At 40.0% G+C, this 14,142-nt stretch overlaps 1 protein-coding gene across 2 annotated transcripts in view; it reads left to right on the top strand.

Annotated features, from left to right (window-relative positions):
• Window positions 1-14,142, top strand: part of NAMPT (nicotinamide phosphoribosyltransferase) — a 31,189-nt gene that overhangs the window by 9,345 nt on the left and 7,702 nt on the right. The window contains exons 2-9 of one of the 2 annotated variants that reach the window (XM_031598029.2): window positions 937-1,028; window positions 1,389-1,545; window positions 2,706-2,809; window positions 5,319-5,447; window positions 5,911-6,069; window positions 6,430-6,566; window positions 10,282-10,507; window positions 11,612-11,731. In XM_031598029.2, coding sequence (XP_031453889.1) covers window positions 969-1,028; window positions 1,389-1,545; window positions 2,706-2,809; window positions 5,319-5,447; window positions 5,911-6,069; window positions 6,430-6,566; window positions 10,282-10,507; window positions 11,612-11,731 — 1,092 coding nt within the window. In that variant the 5' untranslated portion in view covers window positions 937-968. The remainder of the gene's footprint in view (window positions 1-936; window positions 1,029-1,388; window positions 1,546-2,705; window positions 2,810-5,318; window positions 5,448-5,910; window positions 6,070-6,429; window positions 6,567-10,281; window positions 10,508-11,611; window positions 11,732-14,142) is intronic. The other variant, XM_031597951.2, reaches the window with a different exon arrangement.

The raw sequence follows: 14,142 nt of genomic DNA, 5'->3' as shown, positions 1-14,142 counted from the left end.
GAGCTGGGGACAGACATGTCACAGTTTATGGAGTGAGATGTTTCCAAATAGCTAGAACTAAGTCTAAGAACTAGTTGGTAATTCTCCCTTTGGAGTGGCTGTGGAATTGGAGCAGAATAGGTTGTGCTCTGCTCAGCAGTGCTTTGTTTGAAGTGAAAGCAGATAGCTTGCCATTACAAGCTTGGATTTTATTTGATTGGCCTTGGAAACTTCATACAAGTAAAGATAATGGAAAGATCTATAAATTGACCTTTTTGTTTATTTGACTGTTCCTTGCAGCATTGGAAACCCAAACACAACTGCTGCAATAGAAGAACCAGAAAATGCAATTGCACAGTCTAGCTGATTATCCAAGCTGAGCGAAATACTAAATAGAAGTGACATTTGAGAGGAAAAGAACCCACTGTTTTTAAAATTCTTAATGTACAGTTTTAGCAATACAGGTAATGGGATCTCAGATGTTTTGTTTTGAATGTGTCAAAGGTGCAGTTTAGAAGGACAACAAAGAGATTACTTTCGGTTCAGTTACTCCATTTCTGGATTCTTGTGGTATTGGAAATGACACCTTTTAAGATTATGTGGGGTAAAAAGTAGCAGCAATTAAGTTACACTGATCTTGTGGTTAAATCTGGGCCTTTCAGAAAGACTCGGATATGCCTTTAGCACCTTTTCAGATTTTGTTACGTGGTGGTGCTTGACTGCCATAGGATGAGAGGTGGTGAGCAGGTACAAACCTCAGGTAGCTCTTCTAATAGCATTCCCAACAATGACAGGTTTGTGAGCTGTCATTAACATAATCTGGGTTTGGGAAATCCTCTCTGGCCAAGGTGAATGAGACATTGGGGTACATGCCACTGTCAGTGCCTTCTTGAGCATGGATGGCTTTCACTTGAACTATGTGACTATAGCCTTAACCCTTCAATTAAATACAAGCAGATACCTCTGGGTTGGAAGTGGCAGACAACTTTATGGCCAAGCCTGATAGCTGCAGGAAGCAAAGTGTGGTGGAGAGAAAACTGTCTGGGCAGGTGAGTGCTCAGTGCTGCTCTGAAAACCCAAGCAATGGCAACTTCCACAGTTGATCAAAGCAAAGTTGTGGGGGCAGTGGAAGAGCTGACCATGAATGGTACTGGGGGAACAAAAGTCTTGTTACAGAAACGAAGGAAGTAAGATAAGGGATACAAACTTAGATTTTTAGTTCAGAAGAAAACTGCAGGAGGGGACATCCCCTAAATGCTTACTGAGTAGGGTGTTAATGGAGGAATAGGTCAAAAGAATTGGAGTGCCTGTAAGCTCTAACATACACAGGTAGAGCTCTGCCCCATTACTTTTTCTCTTGTGCTTTATAGTGTTGTTTCAAGCACTTACTGATGTTTTTCTTATTGTAGGTTACACACTACAAGCAATATCCACCTAATACAAGCAAAGTATATTCCTACTTTGAATGTCGTGAGAAGAAGACTGAAAATTCCAAGTTAAGGAAAGTGAAGTATGAAGAAACTGTTTTTTATGGTTTGCAGTACATTCTGAATAAATACTTAAAAGGTAACTATCTCAAATTCCAATACAAATACACCAATAAATATAAATACCTTAATTTTTCCCAAGCCTTACTGCAGTCATATGGTTGAAACAATTGCAGATTATCTTGGTTGGTACATATTTATGTGATTCTGAAATCGAGGTGACCACCCCAATAAAATGATATTGACTTCTAACTTCAGGCACCATCCTACTTCCTTTCTTTATGACAATGAATTATTAGAAATGAAGCGAAACATACTTCACAAAATCACAAGAAGATGCATTTCACATGTTTGAATGCATATTTTAGTCTGTATTTGCTATGGAAGGTAGTAACCTTAATTTCCCTTATGTTTCCCTTGTCACTCAGGTTATTTAATACGGCAGCTGCCTGTGAACTTGTTTTCAAGAGTAACATTTGAAAATTCTGTGGTGGTATTTAAGAGTTTGCTTTTTTTTTTTTTTTTTGCATTGTACAAATATCACCTTTTCTGACCCGAATGCAAATTGCATTTGCCAAGCATTAGAAGGAGAACTGCAGCCATACAGCTTGCATGCTTTTGTCTTATCCAGAATCCATAAATATCTCTGCCACATGTTGGAATTAAACTAAAATCAAAGCACTTAAGAATCTTACCTCTTTTCTATAGCAATCTGAGGATTGTTCTCTAACATTGCAAATAGACAATTAGTCCTAAAGCAGTAGCAGTGCTTACTCAAGTAATCAGTTAGTCTGTCTGTTTCTATCACAGAAGTAATTAATTAGAGACTGATTTTTAAGGCATCTCCACAGGGATCTTCCTGGAGCAGTATGGCTGGAGACTTGTGCTAGGCAGGCTATGTCTTGTTGTGTGTGTTGAGTTTCATAATTGCTATACTATTCCAGGAAGACCAGAGATAAACAAAACTCATGATGACTTATTAGCTATCATAAAAGACAAAAGATCTGAAATTGTCCTTGAGCCATCTGCAGATCAGAAGTCTATTTTATGCTGTTGGCTTCACGAGCATCATAATCTACACGATTAAATTAAATATGGTTTTAACAAGCTACTGTACTGCTTTTGATGTGTTTTCCATTCTTTTTTTTTTTTTTTTTTTTTTTTAAGCAAAGTAAGTCTTCTGTATCTAAACCTCTTGTTACTTCTTTTCTAAGCTTTCATTTGTTTCTGAAACCACAGGTAAAGTGGTGACCAAAGAAAAAATCAAGGAAGCCAAAGAAGTGTATAGGGAGCACTTTCAAGATGATGTCTTCAATGAAAAGGGATGGAACTATATTCTGGAGGTAAAACTTAATGAAAATAATACAAGATAACAAAGGATTTCTGAATCAACTATAAGATAGATATGGCAGTCTCTTCTTTAGACCAAGACATTTTAGCCATAATAGCAAAGAGTGGGTAAGTGTAGCTATTTATGTACAGTGTACAGGGATTGGTAGCTGTCAAAGAATGATCATATAATCTTAAGAGAAAAGCAGTGTCCATCCTTTTGGATGACAGGTATGGCTTTGCAGGAGATAAGGACTTATGGCTGCTATCAGCCAGGTTAGAGCAAGTGGGGGCTTGTTGACCAGTCTCCGTTTATAATTTGGTGCCTAGGGGTTGGTTGCATCATCTGTACTGCTGTCTGTAACTCCTCATAGCTGCTGTAATTCTAATGCAGGAAGCATTACAACTTTTTGTGCATGTGTAAATATTCCAGAAAATGTGTAAATGTGTTTTGTTCAATTGTTTCCCCAATTTTTTTCAGAGATGCTTCAGTCCAACTCTATTATGAAATACAAGACTTGACACGTAAATCCCTCCAAGTCTTTCCACATTTCATCCTATTTCTCTTTTGTTTGTAAATATGTCCATCTTCAAGTAATTGCAAACATCTCTGTGTAAAACCAGCATACTCAGACTAATAGCATTCTTCAGAGTAGTTCTAATCACTGTGGATGAGTTAAGTACTAAGCCTTGCTATGATTTCTAATGAATGACATTTGACGCTTGGAAACAATTTTTAGCCCCTTGAGTTTATTTTCCTATTGATACCCTGACTGAATGCATTTTATGGTGGCATCTGTTGGTAATCTGGAGATACATATATATGGATGTCATCTAGCAGCAGGGCTGAGCCACAAAATGTGCAGGAGAGCCACTGTTCACGAAGAGATACTTAATGCAGATTGATTCATAGAAGCCTTATCTACTTTTGAAATAACTACAGATGTGAAATTCGAACTGTATTCTTATTTAAGCTACATTGTGGACCTTGTGGGCTGCTCCCCACGTGTATTTAAAGTAATCTTGATCCCTCTTTCGCTAAACTGAATTGATAACTTGTTAGCTGCATGCCTGTCCACACTGAGTTTTAACACTGTTTAACTAATCCCATTTCAATGCGTGTTTTTGCCTTAGTCAAAACAACCATTCCACATGCCCCCTGTGAACACTGTTTGTCATTGCTCAGGTTTTCTTGCCAAAACAGTTCATAGGAAAACAAATACGATTTCCCCTTTTTGATCTTAGATGCGAATGTCTGTCGAACTGGAAGAGTTCGTTCCCTTTGCATGCTTTATGCCCTTATGTGCACTCTGAGATCCTTCCGCTTTTTGTACCTCTATTAACCTACCACTGCTTGCTTTCTGGCTCTGTTATCTAATTTCTTGTGCTAGGTAAAGCGTAGAGGAAAAATACTATGCATTTTTGCCTAAAATATGTACCAGATGTTTGCTCATTACAGTGTTTGCTCTCATTACAGAGAAGCTCACTACCTAAAACATCTGAAAATGCTGGTACTATACTGTTGTGATGCGACCTTACTGCTTTTCATGGATAAAATCAACACCTAAGGGACTTCCAAATCTCTTGGGCTTTTTTTCCCCTCTTAAGAATACTTTTATCTTTGTAGAAACATTAGTGAATATTTTTGAGCCTTTTGGAAGGTCTTGCTGTCCTTTATTTATTAAATTAGTACAATAATCTCCAAGTCTGAAGATCCCAAAGCCTGTGTGGTATATAAATGCAATTAGCTTCAGCGTATTGCACTTCAGAAGAAAACTTAACTGTAGTACATAGGGGATTTTTGTAAGTGTGTTTTGGGCACTGGAGAATATGTGTTGATAGCAGTTAAGAATCTCTGTAATTTCTCTGAAGTTATGCAATTTTTGTTGCCTTTAAAGAAGTAACATCTCATATGAAGCTCTTCGTCAAAAAGTATTAATGTTCAAAATGTTTTAAGTGTTGTTGGTTCATCTGGCACTGCTGTTTCAGAAAGTTATAATTACTGTTTTAGAGCTACTGAGCACAACTTTTTGTGAAAGGGATATTCCATAGAGTATTTAGTTTTTCAGGGATGAAAGACTGAATTTGACAGAAGAATGATACTTCAAAACCGGATTTTGTATTTAGTGAATAGTTGAGGTGATAAAATGTTCTTTCAAAGAGATTCTAGTAGATCCTACTCTAATAAGTTAACAAATCACACATCTGTACCAGGCAAAACTACTACAGCTCTTTAAAGGCTTAGATAGAAGCGAAACTTTTTTCTTTCTTCAGGTTAAAAACACTGAAGAAAAATGAATACCTAGTATTTCTTATTTCTGTGAATAGAGTCTATGTAATTTTAGGTAATATTTAAACCCTTTTGCCTCAATTTGCACAAGGAATGCAACTGAAAACCTTCATTTGATTTGATGAAGAGGCTTTGTCAGAAAACTCACAGACTGTTATTATCTACTGCAATCAAGTACGAGAAGTAATATGGAACCTTCCTGTTGCCTAATGACATTGTTCTTTCTCCCATAGAAATATGATGGTCATCTTCCTATAGAAATAAAGGCTGTTCCTGAGGGCTCTGTCATTCCCAGAGGAAATGTTCTCTTTACAGTAGAAAATACAGATCCGGAATGCTACTGGCTCACAAATTGGATTGAGGTCAGTCTTGGAAAGTTAGCATGTTTTTTTCCTAAATAAAAATGAATGCACTTAAATTAAGGGTTGAATCCCATATTGCCTTAAGGGAAGTCTGTGACAGCTTTCATTTTCTGCTTTAAATAAGCCTCGATTCTTTCTTTAGTATTCATACGTAGACCTTTCCTCCCTACCTGGGAAGTGATTGTAATAATTTTATAGCAGTAGTTCCTTTGTAAGGGAAAGAGGAGGATGGGAGTCATGTATGTCTGTAGCTTGGGAGCAGTAACTCTTGAGATGGCAGGTATTACCCTGCCTTGTAAAGGTATTATAAAGAGTAATTACTTTAACCTAAAGTAAACTGTTGGAGGCTTTCTGAATGGGTGATGAAAATAAATAGCCCTTTTGTATCTGAGCAAATGTTTACTTAGGATTCAAAAATTCTCACTCAGCGTGTGCCTAATAATGATTTGGGTTTTTGCTTTAGACTATTCTTGTTCAGTCGTGGTATCCAATCACAGTGGCTACGAATTCTAGAGAGCAGAAAAAGATTTTGGCCAAATATTTGCTGGAGACTTCTGGCAGCTTGGAGGGACTGGAGTATAAACTGCATGACTTCGGCTACAGGGGAGTTTCTTCACAAGAGGTAATACAGCTTTTCTAATAATTTGGGAAGTCTGATCTCAACCATAACAGACAGCAGTGTGTATTTGTTAACAGTTGTAATTGTGTGTGACAGTGAAATTGTGAACTCATAGAGTGCTGTGTTTGGACTTATGTGGAGGGAGTGGATCTGGGTGTGTGGAGTGTGCCTGAAATCTATCTGAGAATTAAAGTGGGAGAGCTTCCTTCACCTTGGAAATTGTCTTTCCTGTAAATGCATGAAGAGTGCATTGGTGAAAGAGGAACCGAGTCAGAGTTCTGCTGTTTCAAATTGGTGCTAGCCAGTAACTGATTTTAGGCTTCTATATTTGGCCTGGCAACTGAAAGCTGCATCGTTTTTCAGACTGCAGGAATAGGAGCTTCAGCTCATTTGGTGAACTTCAAAGGAACAGACACTGTAGCTGGAATTGCATTAATTAAGAAGTACTATGGAACAAAAGATCCAGTTCCAGGATATTCTGTTCCAGCTGCTGAACACAGGTAGGATTTTTGGCAATTAAAACTTTTTTCAATAGGAAAAAGTACATTTTGTTAAATTTACTCATCTTTATATCTAGGAATGTGGGTTTTTTTCACTTTAAAGGAAAAGTGAAAGCTTCACTTCATCTTAAGCTGTTTCATTTATTCCATACTGTATTTGACTGATGGAGATGATGAGGCTAAAGTTCTGTACATTCTAGGGGCTCAACAGTGGTGTGGCTGTTTTTAACTGTAAATGTTTTTCAACTATAAACTTTCTACCAGAGTGAAGTAGCTAATGCACAGAAGCATCCCTTCTAACTCACAATATTATGAGATTCTAAATGTACATGATTATTTTTAAAATGGAACCTGAAAGCTAAAAGATATTGAGAATGCATATTATGTACTTCACATTTACAATTTTGTTTAAAATAAAATGAAACACCATATAAGGTACAACTTTTCACAGAATGGCCCGGGTTGGAAGAGACCTCAAGGATCATGAATCTCCAACCCCCCTGCCACATGCAGGGCCACCAACCTCCTCATTAAATACTAGACCAGGCTGCCCAGGGCCCCATCCAGTCTGGCCTTGAACGCTTCCAGGGACGGGGCATCCACAGCCTCTCTGGGCAGCCTGTTCCAGCACCTCACCACTCTCTCTGTGAAGAACTTCCCCCTGACGTCCAACCTCAATCTTCCCTCCCTCAACTTAAAACCATTTCCTCTTGTCCTGCAGTTATCAACCATTTCAAAGAGTTGACTCCCCTCCTGTTTGTAGGCTCCCTTTACATACTGAAAGGCTGCAGCGAGGTCACCCCACAGCCTTCTCTTCTCCAGGCTGAACAAGCCCAGCTCCCTCAGCCTGTCTTCACAGGGGAGGTGCTCCAGTCCCCTGATCATCTTTGTGGCCCTCCTCTGGACCCTCTCCAACAACCCCCTGTCTTTTTTGTACTGGGGGCTCCAGACCTGGACGCAGTATTCCAGATGGGGCCTCACAAGAGCAGAGTAGAGGGGAACAATCACCTCCCTGTCCCTGCTGGCCACCCCTCTTTTGATGGAGCCCAGGATCTCATTTGCCTTCCGAGCCGCAAGGGCACACTGCTGGCTCATGTTAAGTTTTTCATCTATCAAGACCCCCAGGTCCTTTTCCACAGGGCTGCTCTCAAGGACCTCTCCTTCCAGTCTGTAGGGATGCCTGGGATTCCTCTGGCCCAAGTGCAAAACCCTGCACTTTGCCATGTTGAACCTCATCAGGTTCACCCGGGCCCACCTTTCTAGCCTCTCGAGGTCCCTCTGAATGGCATCCCTTCCTTCTACCATGTCAACCGCACCACTCAGCTTGGTGTCGTCAGCAAACTTGCTGAGGGTGCACTCGATTCCATCATCGATGTCATTGATAAAGATGTTAAAGAGGACCTGTCCCAAGACAGACCCCTGGGGGACGCCGCTCGTTACCGGCCTCCACCTGGACATAGAGCCATTGATGACCACCCTCTGCATGCGGCCTTTCAACCAGTTTCTTATCCATCGAGTTGTCCACCCATCAAATCCACATCCCTCCAGTTTGGAGATAAGGATGTGGTGGGGGACCATGTCAAAGGCCTTGCTCAAGTCCAGGTAAATGACATCGGTCGCCTTTCCCTTGTCCACCGATGCCGTCACTCCATCATAAAAGGCCACCAGATTGGTCAAGCATGACCTTCCTCTGGTGAAGCCGTGCTGGCTGTCACGGATCACACGCCCTTTCCTCATCTGATCAAGCATGTTATCATGGAACAGATCATCCTGGATCTTCCCAGGCACAGAGGTGAGACTCAACAGCCTGTAGTTCCCGGGGTCCTCCTTGCTCCCTTTCTTGTAAATGGGAGTGATGTGACCCTTCCTCCAGTCATCCGGGACCACACCTGACAGCCATGACTTCTCAAATATGATGGAGAGCGGCTCGGCAACCACCTCAGCCAGCTCCTTCAGAACCCTGGGATGCACGCCATCCAGCCCCATAGACTTGTACACATTCAGTCACATGAGGCAGTCTCAGACCTGCTCTGTCCTCACAGCGGGGGGGATTTACCACCCTGGTCCCCACCCAGAGGTTTAGGGATGCAGGGTTTTCCTTGTTCTAAAGTTTCCTCTCAGCATAACAGGTTCAGCCAATAATATAATCTTCTATTTGTTGTGAATGAACGGGATGGTTGGTGGCCCTGCCTGTGCCAGGGGGGTTGGAGATCCATGATCCTTGAGGTCCCTTCCAACCCTGGCAATTCTGTGAGTTCATCTGAAATGCCTGTTTGAGTTTAAGATCACTGCTTTGATATTGGAATCTTCTACAGGATCAAGAGTGAGCCCAAACCTTTGGGTGTTACTTGTGCATCTGCATACTGAAATGAGAACAAAGGAAGGAAAGACCTTGGTTTTTTTTTTTCTTAGCTAGTACAAAATATGGTTCTTTTGAATAGAGGCTTTCATTCAGAATTGCAAGAAGGAATAACAGAAAAGGTTACAGGAATAGTTCTAATAGGGTAGTGATCAGCTTTAAAGGTACTTTGTTTCATTTCACTTTCTGGATCCTTGCTGTAATGCTGTTCTAAAACTGCTGCTTGATGCAAATTTTGTTATTTCTACCTGACGCACCCCACAATTGATTTAAAAAATAAAAATGGAGCAAGTGACTGTAAATTTTCCTATTATGAAAGAAAACACATAGAAGCATCTTTTGCACAGTGTGCAGAAGTGGGTAGTGTGAGAGCATACTTTGTCTTAAACTGTCTTTTGTTTGAGTGTGTGCTGCCTAATGCTGACCAGTCTCTGTTTTCAAGCTGGTTCCCAAAGTGGCTCTTTGCAAAAGACCTGGATTTCTCCAGAATTGTTCTGCTGTTCCCCAACTTCCAATCTGAGGTGGTGCTCTGTGTGGTGCTTCCTTCTGGCACACCACCACCAGGTGTTGTTCCTGTGACTGCCCAGCCTCCTGGGCCATAATTTTGTTTTCTCTCTTTGGTCCTGTAAGCCATCCACTTAAAAGTTAATGCTAGCATTTTGGGGGAAAAATTGCAATGCAAGTTATTTCTTACTGCACACCTATGTTTTATACAAGTGTTCTATCTGTTCACACACAAGTTATTATGTAAGTTGTGCCAGCCACATGCAGACGGCCTCTGCTGATCGGCTGGCATTCAGTAACTTACTGCCTCTCAGCAACTCTGTTTTCACGTGCTTGCCTGTACCCTTGTTCCAAGGGTAAAGCTCTGAGGTTCTTCTGGAAGAAGCTTTGTGATCGGGATCTTGGTGGTTTTAAATTGTTATCCAAAATAAAACTAAAAAAAAAAAGTGTTAAGTTTCTTCTAATTTATGCTGCTAATTCTCTACTTCCCATTTGACAGTCTAAAGTTGCCAGAGCAGATGGTCTGTTCTTGCATTTGTAATTCCTTTATTGTCTGAATTCCAGATCCAAGAGAAACTCTCACAAATACAGAAAGTAAATAAATAAAACTAAGTTACACGTTAAAGAAGCTTCACATATTCAGTGTTTGTCTAAGCTGCCAGAGATGAATCCATGCTGCTGTTGGTATATTTGCTGTCCACGCAAGACAGAGCTCATAAGAACGTAATTTGTGCTGACCTGTAGTCACATTGCCTATTCTTATCTTGATTTATTTCTGTTAGGAAATGCAGAATGTGTGATTTAACACAAATGCTGCTCTAATGTGTTTTCTTTTTTCAATTGACTTCACAGTACCATAACAGCTTGGGGGAAGGATCATGAAAAAGATGCTTTCGAACACATAGTGACGCAGTTTTCTTCAGTGCCTGTATCTGTGGTTAGTGACAGCTACGACATTTACAATGCTTGTGAAAAAATATGGGGCGACGACTTAAGGCATATAATTGAAGGCCGAAGTCCAGAGGCACCACTTATTATTAGACCAGATTCTGGGAATCCCCTTGACACTGTTTTAAAGGTAACGCTTTAAGTTTTTTATATGTGAGATTAGGAAGGACAATTGTTTGTTTTGTAATGACATGCTAGCCAGTAAACATAATGTTCTAGCTTAGTATGCTTTGAAAAGCATACCTATGAAAAATCTGAACTTGTATCTCATTTAAATATAGATATGGCAACTCCTTTGCAGTCTAAATTTCTTCATTGTTTTCATTAAATGCATTCTTGCATACCATTTCTTGAAGCTTTTATAACAGCTATCAGTTTTACTCTTCTAATGATGCTGGAAAGATTCATCACTTAGTAGAAATATTATTTACTTCCTTCTTTTTATTTGTATTAATACGAATGCCAAGCAGGTAAGGCTTCTTTCCTCCAAGATTAGGTATCTTGGAGTCCTGTATTAGTATAATCTACCATTTTAAGGTGTAAATACGAGTTAAACACCCTTCTCCCTTCTGTAAGACTTGTATGTAAGTCAATGACAAGTGAACTTTAAGTTGAAAACTACTTCTGGCTAGTTGCAGAGTATAATGCAACTGTCTAGTTGCAGAGTATAATGACAATTGAAGTTTTAAAATAATGAAAGCTGTTGGTACCTCTGAATTTGAGTTGCTATCCACAGTTTTACTAAATTTGAAAGATTCTGGGGATACTGGTATTCTCTCAAATCATGCAGCTTTAACACTTTTTTTTCTTTTGGGGCAAATGATATATCACAAATAGGAACTTTGAATTATCTTTGTCATAGCAAGTAAGAAAAATCCCATCTAAAGAGTTGCATTTAAGTTAGTGCTGGCTAAGAAAATCATAGAAAACTGAAAGTCTCCTTCACCATCTTAAAGGTGATTTAAAAAAAAAAATAAAAAATAGAATTGTCAGATGACATCTGAATAGCAATAAATGACAGCAGCCAAAGAGAGAAAGAAAGGAAGCATGGATTGGATTAGCTTTTGGGTACATGTTTATAAAAGCTTTATGGTCTCTAACTGCTTTGATCTCATGGCTTCTGCCACAATGGCTGGTGTAAGTTTTGATTGTGTGCATATGTTAGATATATTTGTTTCTTTACCGGAAGGGCAGTTTACTTTTTTACTTTTATTTTGAACCTTCTTTTCCATAGGTCTTGGAGATCTTAGGGAAGAAGTTTCCCATCACAGAGAACTCTAAAGGCTACAAATTGCTGCCACCCTATCTCAGAGTTATTCAAGGGGATGGTGTGGATATCAACACGTTGCAAGAGGTGAGAGATCCAGTTCACATGTCAGGGTGGTACTGGCGATGTTACTATTTAATCTGAGATCTGTTATGACTAATTAGATGTTGCAGCTTCACTACTGACCCCTCCCTTGCCTTTGTCCCAGACACTGGCTGTGATATCCTCCTGTGTAAAACACGTTCGTTAAAACCTCGCAGAGAATAATTAAGATGCATAATAACTAAAAGGCATATCCTAATCTTAGTGTTGTAACCCTTCTGCTTATGCTATCTCATGCGTTCTTGTTTGCTTTTGTCCTGCTGGTCAAACTTATTCAGATAAAAATCTGGCAGTGTTTGGTCCTCTCATTGACGCCTAAAGCATGCTGTGTGATTGCTGTGCTAGAGCAATAGTAGTAATTAACTGGTTGGGTTCATTAGTTATGTATTCTCTGATGACTGTTTGTACTTGGAATTTTGAAGGTGTGGACTTTAAAGGTGATTTGTTAAAAATGAAGGTGAGGGAGGTTAAGGAGTCCATTGGTTTGGTGACTAATGGAGTAGGGATTCTTGAAAGCCCAAACGAACAACAGATTAGGCTGTGGTCTGAGTCAGTGACCATGTTGGACCATTGATACCTGAATCTGGTAAATATATATAATCTTTGAGTAATGACAATGAAGTGCCCTTTCAGCAAGACAAAATCTAGTTATTTAGTGGTTGCCGCATCCTAGAAGCTACTTAAAACTTCATTGCTATTTGCTAGAAGGAGATTCTAGCTAACGTAATGCAGATAAGGGGGATAAGTCAAAGGAGGAGGACTTGACTTTATAAGGTTTGTTCTGTATTTTTCATCTTTAACTGTAACAGAGTTCAAAACCAGAAATATGTAGGACAAACTTATATCCAATGAAATTAATTTTGATGCTTATCTTAGCTTCTTAGGTTGATGCATCTTTAGATTCTTATTAACGAAGTTGAAGTTTCAAGCCAGCTAGGAAACATCTGCATGTTTAACATGAACGCATCATGTTAACCTCAACCATGGAACTCTGAGATGTTTGTCACTCAAATCCATAGAGTTCACACTGAGGTTGTTTGCTGATAAGCCAGCCGTAGTGCAGTCATACACCACAGTTCTGTTCCTGCTCCCCATAGCCTTGAAAGCAAATTTTATTCCTGTAGCTCTGCGAGAATAATCCATGCTAATGTTCTTAAGGAAACAAAGCATGAGAAATAAGTCTTATGGTTAGATTCTAAGGGAAGAGGCTTCATAAATAAACTTACTATTCTCAGTGACTTTAAAACAGAATTTAACTACAACTTGGTGCTATTGTTAGGCAACGTATGTACTTGTGTCACAGACTCACGAAAATCTGAATGAAAAAAAGTTGGACCATTAATTCTTGTAGGAACTCAGAGTTTTCATTTTGTCAGTTATACTTGACGAAGTTCTGAGAGGTAATAAGCTCATAGAGCATTGGTTGTATTCAGATAAAAGGTGACTGGGGACATGAGCACCTCTCATATGAGGAGGGACAGAGGTGAATCTGTTCAGCTTGGAGAAGAGGAAGCTCGTGGGGATCTCATCGATTTGTATAAATACCTGAGAGTGCAAAAAAAGCAGGGCCATAATGTTAGTGGTGCCCAGTGACGGGACAAGAGGCAGTGGGCACAGTGTGGAACACAGGAAGTTGTGTCTGAACGTCAGGAAGCATTTCTTTACTATGCAGTGATGGAACACTGGCACAGATTACCCAGAGGCTGTGGAGTCTCCTTAGAGGTCTTCCAAAGCTGCCTGGCTGTGACCCTGGGCGCCCTGCTCAGAGTCTCCCTACTTGGACAGGGGCTGGGCCAGAGGGAATCAGGATTCCCTGCCAACCTCAGCCAGTCTCTGGGAATACCAAAACCATTTTTTAAAGTTATTTATGTTGAAGGATAAAATGCACTGCTCTCAGAGTTCTATAATAGAGCAGAAAAATAATTCGTGTAGCTAATGGGAGAGGATAAAAGGCAGAAGGAGCAATTCTTTGCTGATATTTTCCTCAAACTGTTGCTGACTGTGAGGAAAGTCTTACCTGTAATGTGTAGAAGTGGATAGAGGGTCCAATTCCACGGGGCTCACAGAGTAGATATAACTCACTGCTGCTTAGTGGCCACCTTCTCATCTTGCCTGTCTGTAATCTTGCTGTGCACCTCACATCAGCTTTGATTGTTGAACTGCTGACCATTAAACTAATTTATGCCACAAACGTAGCAGCAAACTAACTTGGCTGAAAGGAATCAATTTTTCTGTTTTAGTGAATGAAATTGTGCCATAAAACAGGATAATAATCACTGGCACAATACAGGAGAAATAGAAACTGTTGTCTTGAGCTGGGGGAAGCAGAAAAGGAGGAAAGCAATGCTTCTAATCTGGCAGCAGCAAGTTCTGTTGGAGCAAAACGACCACAAGCT

The sequence above is a fragment of the Phasianus colchicus genome, chromosome 1 (genome assembly GCF_987193195.1).
Source record: "Phasianus colchicus chromosome 1, bPhaCol1.hap1.1, whole genome shotgun sequence".
Lineage (NCBI taxonomy): Eukaryota > Metazoa > Chordata > Aves > Galliformes > Phasianidae > Phasianus > Phasianus colchicus.
The sequence above is the reverse complement of the archived record's forward strand: the minus strand, read 5'-3'. Positions and strand labels throughout refer to the sequence as shown.